The sequence below is a fragment of the Cryptotermes secundus genome, unplaced genomic scaffold, assembly GCF_002891405.2.
Source record: "Cryptotermes secundus unplaced genomic scaffold, Csec_1.0 scaffold445, whole genome shotgun sequence".
Taxonomy (NCBI): Eukaryota; Metazoa; Arthropoda; class Insecta; order Blattodea; family Kalotermitidae; genus Cryptotermes; species Cryptotermes secundus.
In genome coordinates this window covers 356313-375080 of record NW_019742968.1, presented here as the reverse complement: position 1 = coordinate 375080, position 18768 = coordinate 356313, and the positions used below count along the sequence as shown (strand labels likewise).

General features: G+C 37.7%; 1 protein-coding gene across 4 annotated transcripts in view; it reads left to right on the top strand.

Moving 5' to 3' along the window:
* The window catches only part of LOC111873548 (sterol O-acyltransferase 1), a 28898-nt gene that overhangs the window by 5614 nt on the left and 4516 nt on the right, over positions 1-18768 (top strand). For 3 of the 4 annotated variants that reach the window (XM_033755117.1, XM_033755116.1, XM_023868340.2), the window contains 7 exons: positions 2359-2438; positions 6776-6921; positions 7386-7556; positions 9321-9469; positions 11826-11965; positions 15388-15560; positions 17498-17783. In XM_033755117.1, coding sequence (XP_033611008.1) covers positions 2394-2438; positions 6776-6921; positions 7386-7556; positions 9321-9469; positions 11826-11965; positions 15388-15560; positions 17498-17783 — 1110 coding nt within the window. In that variant the 5' untranslated portion in view covers positions 2359-2393. Of the gene's footprint in view, positions 1-784; positions 916-2358; positions 2439-6775; positions 6922-7385; positions 7557-9320; positions 9470-11825; positions 11966-15387; positions 15561-17497; positions 17784-18768 lie in introns of those variants that run through there. The other variant, XM_023868342.2, reaches the window with a different exon arrangement.

Sequence of the window (18768 nt, the reverse complement as noted above, 5' to 3'; positions counted from 1 at the left end):
GGAATGCAACACTGGCATAAGGGATCGAGGCCTGAGACAGCAACTACAAGGCAGAAATGGAGTGAAGGAACTAGGCGGCGGACAGCCGCAGTATCTGAAGAAACCAGACCCGAAGGAAGTACAAGTGGAAAGCACGGAAAATTTTGACATGGATTTCACGAGAATTACAAGACTGGAGATCGCCAAGCGAATTGTCGGATCTACTGTTGGGTTGCGGACAAAAAAGGATTGGACCTTGTGGAGGGGTCGACCCCCTCCGAAACGAAAAAAAAAAGAAGCATGAAACAGAGGAGGAGCCGGTAACATAGAAGCACCCGCCTCCCAAGCGAGAGTGAATGAGAGAGAGAGAGAGAGAGAAGAAAAAATGGATGATGGCGATACATCTGGATGTCCTAGCACTTTAGCAGTGAACAGCTCGGGACGAGGAGGAAGCGGATATAACGGTTGGAGAACAGTCGTCGCAAGAGGAGTAGCCGAACCGCAAGACGCAACGAGCAGAAACCTCGGAAGAAAAGGAACGGTGTTGCACCAATAGGCTACTCGGGACGAACAGCCTTAAGGAGGGAGTAATGTGGCGTGCTGTATGTCGTCCATCGCTGAGCAACGAAACAATGAAAATTGTTGAGACCGTTGCGTAGGAACATCCGTAGCAACGAGTGTTCATTGTGTAAAAACGCTCGGTAAACACTCCTCCCCGCTAGGCTGTGACATCACGCAACAGGGGAGTCCTTGTGGCGACTGTTGCTAGGCACTCAGTAAACACGTTTTCTGTGTGGTCAGGGCGGAAGCTACATAACGAGATTATTGAATATTGAGTATTCAGTATGAGTTAAGAGTTGCAATGAGTGAATAGAATAAAGACAGTTGAAGCCTGGAAGTGACTACAGCAGGAGAAGTAATTGGGATACTGAACTTGTGAGTTATGTATTTTGTTTGAATTTTTTGTAACAGACTAGCATACCGAGGTGATATGCCAGATATAATTAGGATGATCAAATTGAAGAGGATGAGATGGGCAGGACATTTAACATGCATGGGAGAGAAGACAAGTGCATGCAAAGTATTGGTAAGAAAACCTGAAGGAAAGAAACTAGAACTATACATAGATGGGAGGTAAAAGGTGAAGTTATCCCTATGCTCAACGAATTTAAGCACTACACCATGAAGGCGTATGGGGGAGTGGATGTATAGATCCACATTTTCTTGACCTTGGCACTAGTTGTAGATGAGTACATAGATGGGAGGATAGTATTAAAATGGATCCTAAAGAAATAGAATGGGAAGGTGTGGACTGGATTAATCTGGTCGACGATAGGACCATTGACAGTCTCTTTATGAACATGATGACAACCCTTTGGAGTCTATAAAATGTTCTCAATTTATTGGGCAGCTGAGTAACTGTTAGCTTAGTGGCCTCCGTAGTCTAGGGGTAACGTTCCCACCTAATGACTCAAGGTACGTGGGTTCAAACCCAGCAGAGGTTGTGGAATTTTTAAGTGCGGAAAAATTCAGGGAACAAGTTCTCTGGGAGGAACTTTAAGCCGTGTGTCCCGTGTCATAGATTTACGGCACGTAAAAGAACCTCATGTCTCTAGGAGACCTCTGAGCTAAATTAGGCAACAATTTCCCACCCAAGTAGTTTGCAATGCCTCAGGTAGAGGGGGGAAGTATCAAGGTACCAAGGGCTGACCTACTCAACAGGGCTGATAGCACGCACAAGTACTGGTAGAATATCAAAGGGGGACATACAATAGATCAACTGGTCGCGGTGCATGGGGAAACCCACCCCCTCCAATAATAATAATAATAATAACTGTTAGCTTGTCAGGAAGGACTCAGTTCCATGGAATCAGTTATATTGTGTAGTGATTACCATTGCTGCTTTGTGCTTGGGAATTCTGTGAGGCTGGCTTGCCTGAGATTTGTATGGTTTTTGTCAGTTCTTCCATGCAGATGCTGAGATAAAGTCTGACAGTAAGTCATGACCCTACTGTCTTCCTGATTCACTCTTATCTAATACAGTATCATATCTGTTGAGTAGCATGTGGCTATTATAAAATAATATGGATCAGTGATTAACATAAGCATGTATGTTCACATGTTGTAAAATTATGTAACAAATTATGTTTGTTTGACTTTCACTTAAATGTCCAATGAAAGAACTGTAGTATTATCAAACTGACAGAAACTTAGTTTTGTGTTTCTGTCAGCACAACGTAAATTGTGCTGACTGGAGTCAATACAGTTAGAAATACAACACAGCATGTTGCTACAATACAGTATTTGTATTTTTATGTCATTGTTGTCTTAATAAGTTTAATATACAGCTATCATTACCAGTAACAAATGTTGTTTTAGCATCCAGTCCAGTGGGTGAAGAAATTGGTCCTGCCATGATCGAAAAAATGGCTCTGCTGAATGTTTGTGAGAAAGTGCAGGTTTGTTTCTGCAATGAGTCTTTATTCTTTTTTGGGGTATCGTTTCCATGTTACATAGTTTGAATGATGAGAAGTGCCCAGTCTCTTCTATCTTCCCACAATTTTTCTGTTTCAATTTCTTGTCAGGTTTTTCTCTCTGTAGGTTTTCTACACTGTATGAGGGGCAGTCAAATGAAAATGGGTCAGAAGCCAAAACATATTAAAGAACATTTCTTACCTCAAAAGTAATCTCCAAAACTGTTAATACATTTATCCCACTGGGAGATAAGACAGTCAGTCCCATCCTTGAAAAAGCTTGTGGGCTGTGTACGGAACCACATCTTTACCCAGCCACACACATCTTTGTCCGATGCAAACCGATGTCCACGAATGTCTCTCTTCAGGTCTCCAAAAATGTGAAAATCACATGGGGAGAGATCTGGGCTGTAGAGGGGATGTTGAAGCACTTCCCAACCAAATCTCTGTAGCGTATTCCTCACGGAGTTGCCGGTGTGGGGGCACCCATTATCACGAAGAAGGACAATGCCATTCGATAGCATTCCAGGGAGTTTTGACTTTATGGCATGCCTCAGTTTCTGCCAAGTGTCTTCATAGCGCTGTGCACTGATTGTGGCCCCATGCTTGAGAAATTCAACAAGCAGAGGCTCGTGCAGTCAAAGAAGGTCATCATCACTTTATCGGAACTTGTGTGTACGGCTTTGGATTTCTTCGGTGGGGGAGAATTCATGTGTTTCCACTGTTGGCTCTGCCGTTTGCTCTTGGGTTCAAAATGGTGGCACCAAGTTTCATCCCCAGTGGCAGTACGGGACAGAAAAGCATACTCTTCCTCATGGTATCGTTGCAAGTGACCCAGTGATGCAGCCATTCTCTGAGTCTTCTGTTCCTCCGTGAGTTCATGTGGAACCCACTGCACGCAGATTTTGCGGTACAGCAGGTGTTTTGTCACAATGGCATGCATGGAACCATGACTTATAGCCATCAAAAGACTAATTTCTTCCACAGTGATCCGTCGGTTTGCCCGGATATGGCCATCCAGCACAGCGATAACATCACGAGTGATGACACGATGAGCCTGTCCTGGGCGAGCATCATCTTGCAGTGACACACGTCCCTCTTGGAATCTCTTTTGCCATGCCAGCACACGCGAACTTGACATGCTGTGTTCACTGTAAACAACAGACATGCGATGATGAATTTCTCATCCTACTCCTTCAGCAATCATAAAGTGCACTACACTTCGCTATTCTTCTTCACTCGCCTCCATTACTGATGTTGGATGACCACACGTAGCGCTAACCATACTTTCAGTACAATAAACAAACGTCTAGTGTACAGGGACACGCTGTCACTGTCCTTTCCCGAGTCCCCACCAGATGTTTGTACCGTAAGCAAATTCCAGTGTTACCAACTTGCACGCTGTGTGAGTTATGCATGGTGACCCGTTTTCATTTGACTGCCCCATATATATTCACTCAAAATTACCCAAGTTCTATAAAGTAACAGATTTCTGTAGATGGATGTGTCCAAGTAATCGGCATATTTTCTGGGCTCTGCATTTCATCTGAGAAAGGGTCTTTCTGCACCATTTACAAACATTTTGTATTAGAATGAAATGAAAATTCAGTACATATGTGGCCCATTCTTTAATATACTTTATATCAAGGGTAGAAGCAGCAGTAAATTTTTCTAGAATGAAAGATATTTGCTCCTAGATGGGATGGAGAGGAGCAGAGGAATGAAATTAATTATTTAGCAAGATATCTTTAATTTTGTGTTTTGAGACGGAAAATTCCACCGCAAGATACTGTTGTAAACAAGACTCTCATGTCAAATTACACTGCTTTGAATGTCTGTTTTATTAATATTGAAATATAATACAGAAACGTGATGAAATATAGTAAGTATTAAATCTTACATCATGTTACTCTAAGTGTCCAATCAAATTATAGTATTTCCAAGGAAAGAAAATCACTTTATTACATATTCTGTCACCAATTCATAAAGGTATTTCTGGTACCTTATATGTATGAAATTTCCCAGATTCCTTTTATGGTGTAATTGGTGTAATATATGATACTACTTGTTCACTTTCCTAACACACATCCTGGTAACGAAGTGTTAGCAGTATTAGTTCTAACATGATAGAACAAAAGTTATTTGTTGAAATGAATCTTTGTCTGTTATCCAAAATATCTGCTATTAAATTATTATTTTAATTTTTATATTATTTGATAAGAATGACAACAACAAACAAAAATTATACCAAAGAAGAAATTAAGAGTATACAAAATATGGGAAATCATTTCTACCATTCAGTTTCAGAACCTTTTGTTCTTCTACCTCCTATCTAAAAATGCAAAGATCAAATAAAAAACAATAGACTGTCTATGTTTGGTTTTAGGTTGTCACAGTGTTGACTATGAAGAATACTGTTATCTGAAATGTAACTCCATATAGTTCGATAGAATTTCATTGACATTTTGGAGAAATATCAGTGAACTTCTACCAGACTACATAGTATTACATCCCAGAGGACCAGTACTGTTTCTGATTATACCTGTTATGCATTAATTGCATAACCTCCATAAAAGAACACTTATAGGAGTTTTTATATGTCTAGTTCTATGTTTCAAGTTGAGAGCCACTGCATGTATTCTGATGGAATTTTATATGAACATTCTGCCATTGAAGGCCACCTCAGGCTCACATATTTTAATTTTATGCAGATGCATGACATTGTGGTAGATGCCTGAACTTGTAAGCTGGAAGTGACAGTAATCCCACTCGTGAAATCTGGTAACCACTGTAGCCAAAATAACCATAATGACATATGTTTTTGGGTATGGGTGATACATAGTCTATACATTGTACAATGGACAGACATTATAATAAGTCAGTATGGTTAGTATATCATTTACAAATTCTACAACAAAATGATGAATATAAAACTTAAAGAATTCAAATGTATATTGATCATGTTAAAACATCTTCAGATTATTGAAAGGCAACTACAGTGGGAACCTGCCCACAAATTAGGGTTTCTTTTTGTAGCAGTGTACACTGAAGTGAGGAAAATGAAAAATGGATGTACTAATATAAAATTGACAGTATTGACCTGGGATCGTTGAAATCAAATGTTAAAGGAGGGAAGACCTTAAACAGGGTATGTTAATGGGGCTGGTTCCACTGTATGTAAAATTGAAAATTGTTATTAACATGGTTAATGTGTTTGTCAGAAGTACCTGGAATAGCCAGGAATATTCAGAATGCTAGAGTGGTAAGAATGTATGTGGAAACTGCGTGCATTCTGGTATGGACTGCAGTTTTCCCATCTAATTCATATGTTTTAACTGCATAATGAGGAGCTTCATAACTTGTGCTCTTTGTCAAATATAATTAAAATGATCAAATCAAGGGGGGTGAGATGGGCGGAGCATGTAATATGAGAGGGAAAGAAAAGGAATGCATAGAGGGTTTTGGTTGGAAAACCAGAAGGAAAGAACAGCTGGAAAGACCTTGATGTAAATGGGAGAATAATATTAATATAGATCATGGAGAGATGGGATAGGGTAGTATGGACTTGATATGGCTCAGGATAGGGAAAAGTGGAGGGCTCTTGTGAACATGATAATGAACCTTTGTGTTCCATAAAATGTTGGGAAATTCTTGAGTAGTTGAGCAACTGGTCGCTTCTCAAGAAGGTCTCAGCTCCATGGAGTTGGTCGGTCGGTCACTTGGTCATTCAGTTGTTTTAAATTTGCTTGGTCACATAAAGGGAAGTACGTAAATTGGAAGTGCTTGAGAACAGTGTTAAGAAGACTATTTGGATCTAAGTGGGAGGCAGTATGAGAAGGTGGAAAAACTGCATAATGAGTAAACATATATTCTAATTTTACCAGCCACATATTGTTAGGGATATTAAATCCAGTATGATTAGATGGGCAGGGCATGTAGATGAACAGGAAAGACGCGGAAAGCCAAGTAACCTCGGAAGACATAGTTCTAGATGGAACGATAATTGGCTCTTAAAACAATAGGATGGGATTGTGTGGACTGGATTTATCTGAATTAGTATAGGGCCCAGTGGTGCAGGTTTGCAAGCATCTTTGGGTCTCATAAAATGTAAGAAATTTCTTGAATAACCATGTGGGACTATTAGCTTTCGAGAAGACTGCTGCATGAACTGAATTATGGTATAGTACTTGATCATTACAGGTGTGCTTATCAGTTTACTGTTATTTTTAAATGTGATAATGTGACTCGATCACTGTACGTAATTTAATGTGTGAAGGTAATTGACCTATTCCCATAACTCCTTTCTTTATAACTATATATAGAGAATGCGAGCTGATCTTGTTGAAGAAGTCGACGAGAAGTTATCTGAAATGGTGGGTACAGTGCTTAAGGAGATGGAGCTGTGTGGTGTTTCCCAACGGCATCGGTATGTCCTGGTTGATGATGGAAACAAATACAAGAACAGAGTGTAAGTGTAGCATAATTCTGAATCATTGGTCTTTGTCCTATAGTGTCTTTATTTTAGGACATTTTGTAGTGAGATGGCAACAATTCTCAAACTTGCCTGATAAGGAATTGCCTAAAAATGTCTTCCAGCTATATAAGTAGAGTAAACATTCCTTTACCACAGCAAGAATCCTTGCTAGCAATTTGTGTAAGTTCGATTATACTGAAAGGAGACAGTACAGTACACTTTATTTGACAGAAACAAAAAAATAAAAGGAAGTTTGTGTTTAATTATACTTGATATAAGGGTTTTCCTCTTTTTCTGTTCAGTTTCTATGGCATCAGTCTTGTTATATGAATGTTAATTTTCCTACAATTAAAATGTCTGGTTTAGTTTTTAATTGTACTTGTATTGTCCTTCATAGGAATTTTAAGCAGGGGCTTTTGGAGTAAGAACTTGATATATTGGGTGACTTTGATTTCCAGGAAACCTAGCAAACATGGAGGTCTGCCAGAAAAACAGTTCATGGCTCGAAATTCCCTTCTTACAGACCTGTGTGAGATAAAGCACATCAGGACAATGTACAATATATTTATTGTCATACTCATTATTTTGTTCATCAATACAGCGGTGTATGATCTTGTTGTTGTAGGGAGGTAAGTATGTCTCATATATATATATATATATATATATATATATATATATATAAAGGTAAAGCCAATCCTGTAACAGGCCGTGAAGGCCCATAGGGTTGTGAGACATCAAGGCTTCCACATTTTCTCTAGACAGTTGGCTCGCAGATGGCGGTAAGGTTGTCAGCCTTACACATCAGCTTGCCCTTTACACCCCAGGAAGATTCCTGGTACTCATTTCTGCTAGAGGCTGATTCAACCCCAGAGCCATATTGTGGCTGGAAGGATTAGGTAAATTGAAAAAAATTCACTTTATTTTGACTCAAACTCATAACCTTCCAGCTTGTAGCATAGTGCCTCACTCAACTACGCTACCTCAAAAAAAAAAAAAGCATATGTATGCTCTGACTGTGCTGTAACTGTATTACTGAAAACATGTAAAATACATTTTTTTTCATATATTCATTGTTAACAAGAATGGACAAATTCGCCTTTGAAATTACCTTAAAATGGTGCATAATTCAACATCTAATTGTCATCAGAATTATGTGGACTGAAGACCTAAAGATTTCCTTAAACTTATGTCACATCTTGTACTCACAATAGATTGCCAATCAGCATTTATCTTTCACAAGCAAAAGACCCACCCACTATATGCTGCATGCATGCAAGTCCCACCCAGTATTTGCTGCATGCCTGCAAGTTGCACCCAGTATTTGCTGCATGCACAGAAGTTCCACCCACATTCCACTCAGTTCACTCCGTGCCCACAAGTCCCACCCTCATTCATACTGTATTAATGTGGAAGAGATTTTCTCTGTTTCTTTATCTACAACTCTCATTTCTAATGCTGAAAGCATGAAACATTTGCTTCTGTAGTTTAGAAACTTCTCCTGTGTCTGAGAAGCATTAAAATATTGCACAGAGTGTGAAACAAACTGTATGTTCGCTGAGATGTGCATAAATAGAGGATGTTACTGAGAATGGAAGCCATATTACTGTATTTAAGCATCCTGTTACATTAATATATCCTTTAATTATACAATATATTTCCATCTACAGTGCAACTTATTATTCTCTCCTTTTCCTTCTCACAACACATTTTGACCGTACACGGCCATCATCAGGTGTCTCTAATTTGCTAAAATTGTTTCACTGTATGGTATGTCCAGATTTTCATATTGGGAACTACGCAATAACACACAAACACCCATGCTGCTGCAAGTTGCGTCAAAACAAAACAAACTCCGTGATTTTAGTCCGCAAGTCAACTATACCGATCGAGTGACCGCCGCTTGTTGGTGAAGTTTAGTGCCGACTTTTGCGGAGAGAGGATGTTGCATGGTCAGCGCAACGAATCCCCACCATTAGTTTCGGTTTTCTAGACCGGAGCCGCTATTTCCTTGAAATAGCTCCTCAATTATCATCACGAGGCTGAGTGGACCCCATTCCAGAGTCACTGCNTACAACTCAAAATTCATGCTGAAAGACTTGGAAAGAGGATCACATTTATGAAGTGTTCAGTCTGATCAGACCATACTTAAAATAAATTTTTCCTCTGGCTACATACAGAAAAATTTTGTGAACAAAAGTATGTTTGTATTATAGAGTTCCTTGTAGTAGACAGTCAAAATAAATGTATCAAATTATTTTATACTGGGACCCAGAAGTTTCTCTTACAGATCTCTATATAGAAGATGCATCTAAAATAAAGACCTTATAGTAGCCTGACAGACTGAAAGATGATAAAAAAATGTGGATTTATAGAGAAAAATCTTTCTTTTGCAGATTGAATTTGGGTGTTGATTTAATTTTGTGGAACTTTCAAGGGTTCACCACAGTTCTCTTTCTTTGGCTGGGAATGTCAGTCACAACAATATTACTGTTTTGTTGTTTCAATTTATGGGCCACACAGCGAATTCGATGGGTACCAAATTGTAAGTATGATTTACTACTAGTTATTGTATGCACCTTGGAAAATTGATCTGGGATTTTGAACTCATGGTGATATATGTATGTGATAAAGACTGTGTATACACATGTTTGCCTTTCTATACTGTGGAACTTTGATTCTTTGTCCTCTAATTATTATTATTTTTATTACTGTATGCACTTTTTATTTGACCACAATTAAATACCTATGTGAACAATGTTAAATTTCAACCAATTTTATGTTTACTTAATTTACATTTCTCCCAACATTGCACTCCATTATTCAAGGCCTGACAATGGAAATTTACCCAATTATACATTTACAGTTCGTTTTTGGTAAGCTCAAAGAAACTCCGGCCTTGTTTCATTTGTGCTCAGTGTTTGTCCTAGTAAAATAAGTGTATCACTGGATATGAAAGTTTTTGAATCTCATGTGAGACATCTATATGGACTAAGAACTTAGGAAAAGGATATACAAATGACTGTATTCAACTGGTTGAAGAAATAATATGGCATGTATTAGTGTAGTTGCATGTATGTTCTTCCTTTTTTAAAACATGCTCAAATTCAATGGCTTGCTGAAGTTATGACATAAAGCAAACTGCGTTTTTTTCATATTGCATCATTTTCATTTATTTTATGTGGCCCTTTCAAAAGTGCAGAATTCAAGATTTCTCTCTAATTCCTAATTTACAGATTTGAAATATATTTCACAATATGAGTACCAAAAAGGTAAAGCAATCCTTGTAAAAGGCTGCGGAGGCCCATAGGGTTGTGAGATGTTGAGGCTTCCACATTTTCGAATCACTTGGCTCACAGATGGTGATGAGGATATCCACCTTAGGCACTGGCTGACTTTTACTTCCAGGAAGATTCCTGGTACTTGTTTCTGTTAGGGGCTGAGTTGACCCCAGGCTCATAGTGCAGCTGGAAGGGTTAGGTCAATTGAAAAATCCAATGACCTTATCGGGAATCAAACCTGAGGCTTTCTGGCTTGTAGCATAGTGCCTCAACCATGTTACTATGTGTCCCTTAGTATGGGTACCATAAAACAAACTGTGATTTTAGTCCGCAAGTGAACTATACTGACCGAGTGACCACCGCTTATTGGCAAAGTTAGTGCCAGCTTTAGCGGATAGAGGGTGTTGCGTGGTCAGCGCAACGAATCTCCACGGCCGTTAATTTCGGTTTTCTAGAACAGAACCTCCATTTTTTTAAATAGCTCCTCAATTATCCTCACGAGGCTGAGTGGACCCCATTCCAGACCCACTACTTCTCAGAAAATCTGATAGCACCGGGAATCGAACCCAGACCTCTGGATCTGTAGCCATGAACTCTGAAGTATCAGTACCATAGATGTGTTAATTTTAAAATAATTTAAATACTGACTGTCTGGAAAACATGCCTCTGCCAGATATTTCACAAAAAAAATAGTCTCTGTCTCACATGTATATGCACAGACATATACAGGGTGTTTCACAACTTTAGGGCATAACTGCAGGAGGTGATTTCCTAGGTCTTTGTGATCAATAAAGTTCATATAAACATGTGTCCGATTTTGGATGGTTACGGAGTTATGACCATTTTAAACTCAGAATAGAAGGTAACGATTACTGACAATAAACGGAACAAAATAATGAACCAGTATAATACATGATACATTTAAAGTATAAATGTAAAGTTAACTTCGTGAAATTACCTTTAATTTGAATTGATTGGTGCTTAAATCTGATTTTCGAGAATGTCACCGCCAGCTGCAACACAGGCTGCCGCTCGGTTGTGAACCGCGCCGGACATACCAACCCACCCAGCCTTAGGTAGCTCTCAAGTGTCGAGATAACGAGAACGCTCTGTCTGTAGCTGGCTAAAAATAGCGACCTGCCAGCTGACAGATGTGGTTCACATGAGGACGTGTACGAAAATGAAAAAACGGTCATAACTCCGTAATCGTCCAAAATCGGACACATGTTTATATGAACTTTTTTGAGCACAAAGACCTAGGAAATTACCTCCTGCAGTTCTGTCCTAAAGTCGTGAAACACTCTGTATATACACACAAACATGCACGTATGCATATAGTTTTTAGTGTGCCTGAAGGTAAGGAGTGTCAAAAGTTTAAAGATAATCACTGTGGCTTACTTGAAGTGTTAAGAAGACCACTGCTCATACCGCTGTGCTTCATTGGAATCTGAATGTTCACAGAAACAACACTGGACCCAAATTCAGGTCATACTTCTAAGTTTTCAAGATCTATTCTGATATTGTTCTCCTGTCTGTGCCTACTTGTCTCAAATGAACATCTCGCCTTAAGTTTTCAAGTCAAACTATATCATTATAAATAGTGTTTTTTTTTGTTTGTAGCATTAACAAGGAAGTTTTGGGATTATGGTTGGCTTATTTCTCTAGTCCTTTATCAGACAATGTTCCTATATGTACCTGCTGTAAAAATTATGGAACTGTACATTCCTCCAGCATCATCCATGGCCCTGCTAATGGAACAGGTAGGAAAGACATGTTTCTACTGTTCTATGTCTATGAATCTAAGGAAATTTGTCATGAAACATCACAATATTGATAATGATATCACTCATACTTAATAAACATGGACTCAGTTTTTCATGTTTTACATTTGCTTTTGGCAGATGTGGAGGTAATTCTGAAATGTCAAATGTAAGTTCTAACAGCTCTTAGAATTTATTCTTGTTGCAATGAAATGCATTTACTATTTTTATACCATGTATATGCCTGTATAATTAAATGTGGACAATCAAAGAAGTATTGTTTCTGGTCATATTTTTCCTAATATAAGATGAGGGTTGTTTATTTTATTCTCATTACAAATGGCTATTATTAATTTTACACAAAAGAAAAATATGTAAAAAATAAAATGTGATTCAATAATTGTTGAAAGTAGAAATCTGTGAACTGTGGTATACCTTAAAATGTGTTCGATTGACATTACTATTACTGGCAGTTTACCCTGCTCATTTTTGAAGCCACTGAATTAATACAGTTCTGCTTTTGATGTACATTTCATAATGTCACAGTGTTTATCAGGTTTGATTCTGTACTTTCAGTCCACCAAAGAGAGTACACTCAACTCTCGATTATCCGGGATAATGGGGGGGATGGAAATCACGATTAATCAAAAACCCGGTTAAGACAAATTTTATTAAAAGTAGTACTGTAATACTGTACCTTCATAATACTATAGGCCAACCTGTATTTAAATTTATTCAACCTCATTTTTATGTTGTCTCATGGCCTATTTAATACTTTTTTTACATTACACTGAAGTATGAATTAGTTATTTCAATCACAGTGTTCAACAACGTCCAACACTTTTTACAAATATTCACACTTAACACTTAAAAAAATTTAATATTGTCATTCACTTTTTCGCGGCATTTTCCTTTTTATGGATATCCATATGAAGCCTACGTAATATTAGCTTGTCACTTAATAAACTGTTCTCTTCACTCTCAAGATAGTCTAGTAAGGATTCCAAATGATTAAGAGCAGCACTGTCCACCTCTTCCTCATTCTCACTTTCTTCCCGCTCTTCTAGCTGCACCCCCACTGAACTTACGATTTTGTCACTGCTTAACATTTCGAATCCTGGCTCACACGAGTCACANATAAGTGCGGTAACATTAGCGGGAAAATATTTCACAAAAATATTTCCATCATCTGACCTCAGGAGACTTTCGTTAGGATGTGAGGGCGCATTGTCAATGAGGAGCACAGCTTTCTCAGGTAGGCCTTGGGATTTTAGATGGTCACGAACTAGAGGCACAAATTTAAGATCAAACCATTCTTAAAATATCGCTCTATTCATCCAAGCTTCTTTCTGATTAAAATAATGGATAGGCAGACTTGAAGCTACTGTTCCTTTAAAAGAGCATGGTCTTTTCACTTTGCCGATAACTACTGGTGTTAGTTTGTGTGTTCCCGATGCATTAGAACAGCACAAGGCTGTCAGTCTCTCCTTACTGAATTTGTGACCTGGAGCCTGTCTTTCATTTTGAAATGCCAAAGTTGCAAGCATTTCCAATAAAGACCCGTTTCATCGGCATTATAGATTTTTTCTGGCAGCAGATTTTCACTTTTCACGAAACTATCAAAATTGGTGCAAAATTGAACTGATGATGACAAATCCCCTGACAATTTCTCACCTTGAATACTAATTCCTCGTATTCCATGACGCTACTTGAAACGTGTTAGCCAACCGGAAGAAGCGTCAAAACTTCCTTGTAGCTCAAGTGCTTCAGGAAAACTTTTGCTTGTTCAGCACAAACTGCTCCTGTTACTGTTGTTCCCTGTGCCCATAGTTGATTAAACCAGATCAGCATTGCTTTGTCGAGATCATATGTTGATTTTTTCATGTTTTTTCTCTTTTTCCTTCCGCTTGAATTAGAAGACGAAGTAAAGGAAATTAATTTATTATTTTGCTTTTTCAAATCACGAACAGTTTGTTCTCCAAATTGCTAATTGTTTAACTACACCTCTTTTTCTCAACTGATTGATAATTTCAAGTTTCTGTTGAATACTTAACACAACACGCTTCCTTTTACACCCAGACATTTTGCTAACGCACTTGAAGATTGATACAAAGAGACTAACTGGGGCAGTGTATCTGTTCACAAATCCTTGCATTCTTTCACCCCTACCCTAGAACATTGTGTTAGCATAATGGGACCAAAAAATGCAGAGCTCGGTTCACACTAGTGCGAAAATAGTGTTACAACTCACCATGTGAAACAAAAGTGAATGAATATTAAACAACATATAAGCCTCAAAAGAGTCCCGGTTAAGCCGCAAACCGGTTTATCCCCCCCCCAGATAATCGAGAGTTGAGTGTAGTTGTTGACGGAGAGCACTGATTTTTCAGAAGTATTGTTAGGCTGATTTCTCACTGGCACAGCTGATGATTATGTGCAATATGCAGCTTTTTTGTTTGTTTGTTTGCAGCTGCCCCATCACTTTTTGTTATACCCCTCGCACTGACATGACACTTTATTTTCAGTGTAAGTTATATTATCTTTGAATTGAATTGAATTTATTTACATTCTATAAATCCTAAGCAGGTTAGTACCTTTGGATACAGAACAAGTCAAAAGGTTACATACATAAGTACAGGCAATTTTAGCTTAAAAATTAATCTAATCTAATGATAATCTAATATAACCTAAAATATTTTAGAAGCTTTTACATCAAAATGAAAAGCATAATAGCAGAGTAGCAGGTTCCTTCAATTCAATATCTTATACATTTGATGATGAAAATTTAGGCTGAAACATGTAGTGTTGTATAATAAAGAGAAGATGATGTGTGAATATTAACATAACAACAAAGTTGCACAAAGACAGCAACACAGAGTTAGAATACACAGTGTAACAGGATGCTGCGGTATAATATTACACTCAGAGAAGAAGAGTCTCTTGCCAACTTGAGCTCTGTAGTCACACAGCAGTGGTGAGATAGCATGTAATGAGATTTTTGTTTATTGTGTGTTTATTACTAATTATTCTCTTGATTGCTTCATTGTGTAAGCATCAAGTGCAACTGGTTTTAAACAATTGGCTGCATATGATATTTTTCATGCAACCAGTTGTACCAGTGGGAGAATAACTGTGTTCTGTAGATACATGCATTTGGACACATACACACGTGTGCACACTCACACAGAGGAGTGGTGATATTAAAGGCCTGTCTTTCCTAAAAAGTCAGGAAATGAGACTCAAAAGACATTAAATAACCAAACACTAAGTTGATATCAGTAAAGAAATAAACATAAATTACTGAATTATGGAAATTTTTAAGAATGTTCATGTTGTTTAAATATTTCTGAATAACTTATCTGAATCAATTATTACAGGAATTCCAGGTTATCTCTTCTTTACTGTTTTTCTTGCTACCACAGGTACGCTTAATGATGAAGACTTACGCATTTGTGCGGAGTAACGTACCTCGTGCTCTAGCATACAAACCTCATCAATCTGGGGATTCCCAAGAAGTGACACCGTGTCCTGGATTCTCAAAGTTTCTGTACTTCCTATTTGCTCCAACTCTCATATACAAAGATAATTATCCACGGTGAGTAGTAGTGAGAATATGTTTTCTGTTATGTTTATACCTTTTATATTCAACTCCATTTTTTTAGCTTCCTGCTTTGGCAACTGTGATCATTATCGTATGTGTGTTCTGAATGTGAAATCTAAATCCAAGGCAGGAGTATGAATTTTGGCATGTTAAGATTGTTGTTCTTTTTAGAATAAACATTTGTACTGAAGTTATAATTTATATCTTATTTATTTACATATTTAAGTGGCCTCCGTAATCTAGGGGTAATGTTCCCACCTCATGACTCAAGGTACGTGGGTTCAAACCCGGTGGAGGTCGTGGAATTTTTAAGGGTGGAAAAATTCAGGGAACAAGTCCTCCAGGAGGGACTTTAAGCCGTGTGTTCCGTGTCGTAGATTTACGGCACGTAAAAGATCCTCATGTCTCTAGGAGACCTCTGAGCAAAATTAGGCAAAGTTTCCCACCCAAGTAGTTTCCAATTCCTCCAGTAGATGGGGAAGTATCGGGGACCACTGCCAGAGAAGGCTGACCTCGCTGGCAGAACAGGGCTGATAGCGAGCGCCAGTACTGGAAGGGCATGATAACTGGTAGAATAATTAAAGGGGGACACACAGTAGATCAACAACTGGTCACAGTGCATGGGGAAACCCACCCCCTCCAAAATAATAATAATATTTACATATTTATATATTTATTTGTTCCAAGGCAGCTGAAAAATGGTTGTCATTTCAGATTGTTTGTGGAAAATAAATATCTTAGAATAATAATATCTCTATCACTTCTCTCAATTAAATTCATTACCTTAATTTTTCTTATTAATTTTTTAGAAAGACTTCATTAGATTTATTTTTTTCTGAACATAATTTCACTATCTATAATAAAATTTTAATGTTCCAGGGGGTAAAATTATATGCAAAAATAAGATGCAGTGTTACAGGACACACTCATGGATGACTTCTATAGCCATAAAATATTTGTATATGGAGTGAAAATTAGCCCTTTCACTTCTAGTATGTTAAGTAACTCTTAGTACCCTCTGTGCTGAATTATTTTTTTAATAAATCTTTTATACATAATTTAAGTGCAAAGTATGAAAATTTGTGATAAAATGTAACTAATCTTACCTCAGACAGGGAACAGACATCAGAAGTTGCAAAAATTTTAAATTATTCGGTATTTTTCACAGGGGAAAAGTCCATTTAAATTAGGGTTGTCCAAGATGGCCAAAAAAATGTACATAATTCACTATCCTAGTCTTATCACTATGTCACATGTTGACCAATGTCAACAACTTAATTTAAAACTATTATAGAAAGCACCACAGACTATACGAAGCCATTTTTACTAGCCCCGTGAAATACCCACGTCACATGACTGTGGAGTGTGTGCCTCGCTGTGCAGATGCAACCTCTTACATTTCTTAAGCTAGAAGGCAGAAGAGTGCAGCCATAGAAATAAACGATGCTTCATTACGTTCCCAATAGATGACTCTATGCACCCACCAAGTTTGAATGAGATTGGTGCAAAGAAACCTGAAATTTGAGACTCTAAATTTGCAATACGGGTTTTGACGATCGCAGAAAGGACACCGTGTTTTTCAGAGATCGACATATGTCGACGGCAGCAGTGTAAGGGTTAGTACAAATATTAGTTTTGCCCCTTTAAAATTATTATTTCAGACAAAATATTTTGTATGGAAAAATGGAATAGGTTTCCGTATTCTTTGGCTTTTCATCTTACAGGGTATTTTCCTGATTAAGACTGAATGTTATTCTAAATGCTTCTAATCCTGATTATAGTATAATTCAGTGCTGAAGGATGTTTACATTCTGCATATTCCACTTGTTGGGTAATTAGCTGTATTTGTCATTGTGTCTGCATCTCACGTTGTTTGGCAAAGATGCAGGTCATGGTCACTGAAAATATTAAAAAATTAACTTTTCTTTCAGGACAAAAGAAATTTGCTGGAAGTTTGTGGTCTGGTGCTTCTTGGAAGTAATTGGTACTGTCTTTTATATTGCTTTCATTTTTGAGCGATTTTTGATACCAATGTACCATGACTTTGGACTACAAAATCGCCAGAATACTTCTATATCTGAACTGCTGGTGGTGGGAATATTTGGTAGCATAATGCCTGCCACATTAGCATTTATGTGTGCATTTTACTGTCTCCTTCACTCTTGGATGAATGCTTTTGCTGAGCTGTTGCGCTTTGCAGACCGTATGTTCTATAAGGTATGCAAACATAGCTAATAGGATGGCAATTCTTTTATATTAACCACTTAATTCATAAAATATGTCTGTTGACTATTTCAGCATCTAGTTACATAACATCAACTTACATAAGATGATTAGAATGAATTATTAATTTATAATGAATAAACATTTACTTAACATGCAGCTGTCCACTGTTAGTTGATACATACGTACTGAAATTGGTAAGAAGTCAAAACTTTAGGCCTACACACAATGAATAAACAGTAAATATTAAGGTTTTGTTGTTCGCTGTTGTTACATAAAAAAAAATTTAAACTCATTCATGTAACAGGCCGTGGAGGCTCATAGGGTTGTGAGATGTCAAGGCATCTGACATTCTGCTCACAGATGGCGTTGAGTTTGTCAGCCTTACTTGCCGGCCACCCTTTAGTCCCAGAAAGATTACTGATGCACATTTGTGTCAGAAGCTGAGTTGATTCCAGAGCTATAGTGCAGCTGGAAGGATTAGGTCGATTGAAAAATCCAGTGACCTCGTTGTGAATCAAACCCATGACCTTCCTGCTTGTAGCATAATGCCACAATCCAACAATGCTACCATGTACCGCAGTTACATAAACTGAAAGAAAAATAAACTTACCACTATGTAACTTCTTTGATATAGGCCCATGCTTCAAAGTTACATTGTAATAAAGTGGTGTATTAAAATAACAAAATGAATCTGGTTTCAGCATGGTGTTAACTCCACCAAGACTATCTTCTTTTTGTTTTCTAATTGCAGTATTTCCTGAAACAATGGAAGCATTTATTTCATGTATATATCTTATGATTGAGGTTGTGTCAATCATATTTTAATTAGGTATATACTTATTTACATGTAAATCTATAAATTTAGAATGGAGAAAGCTTTGTTTAATTATTACTGAGAAAAAGAGACTTCAGTTATCTTTGGGTATGTTCAGAAGACCATTGTTGAATGTCCCCCTGTTTGTCTTGAAAACCACAG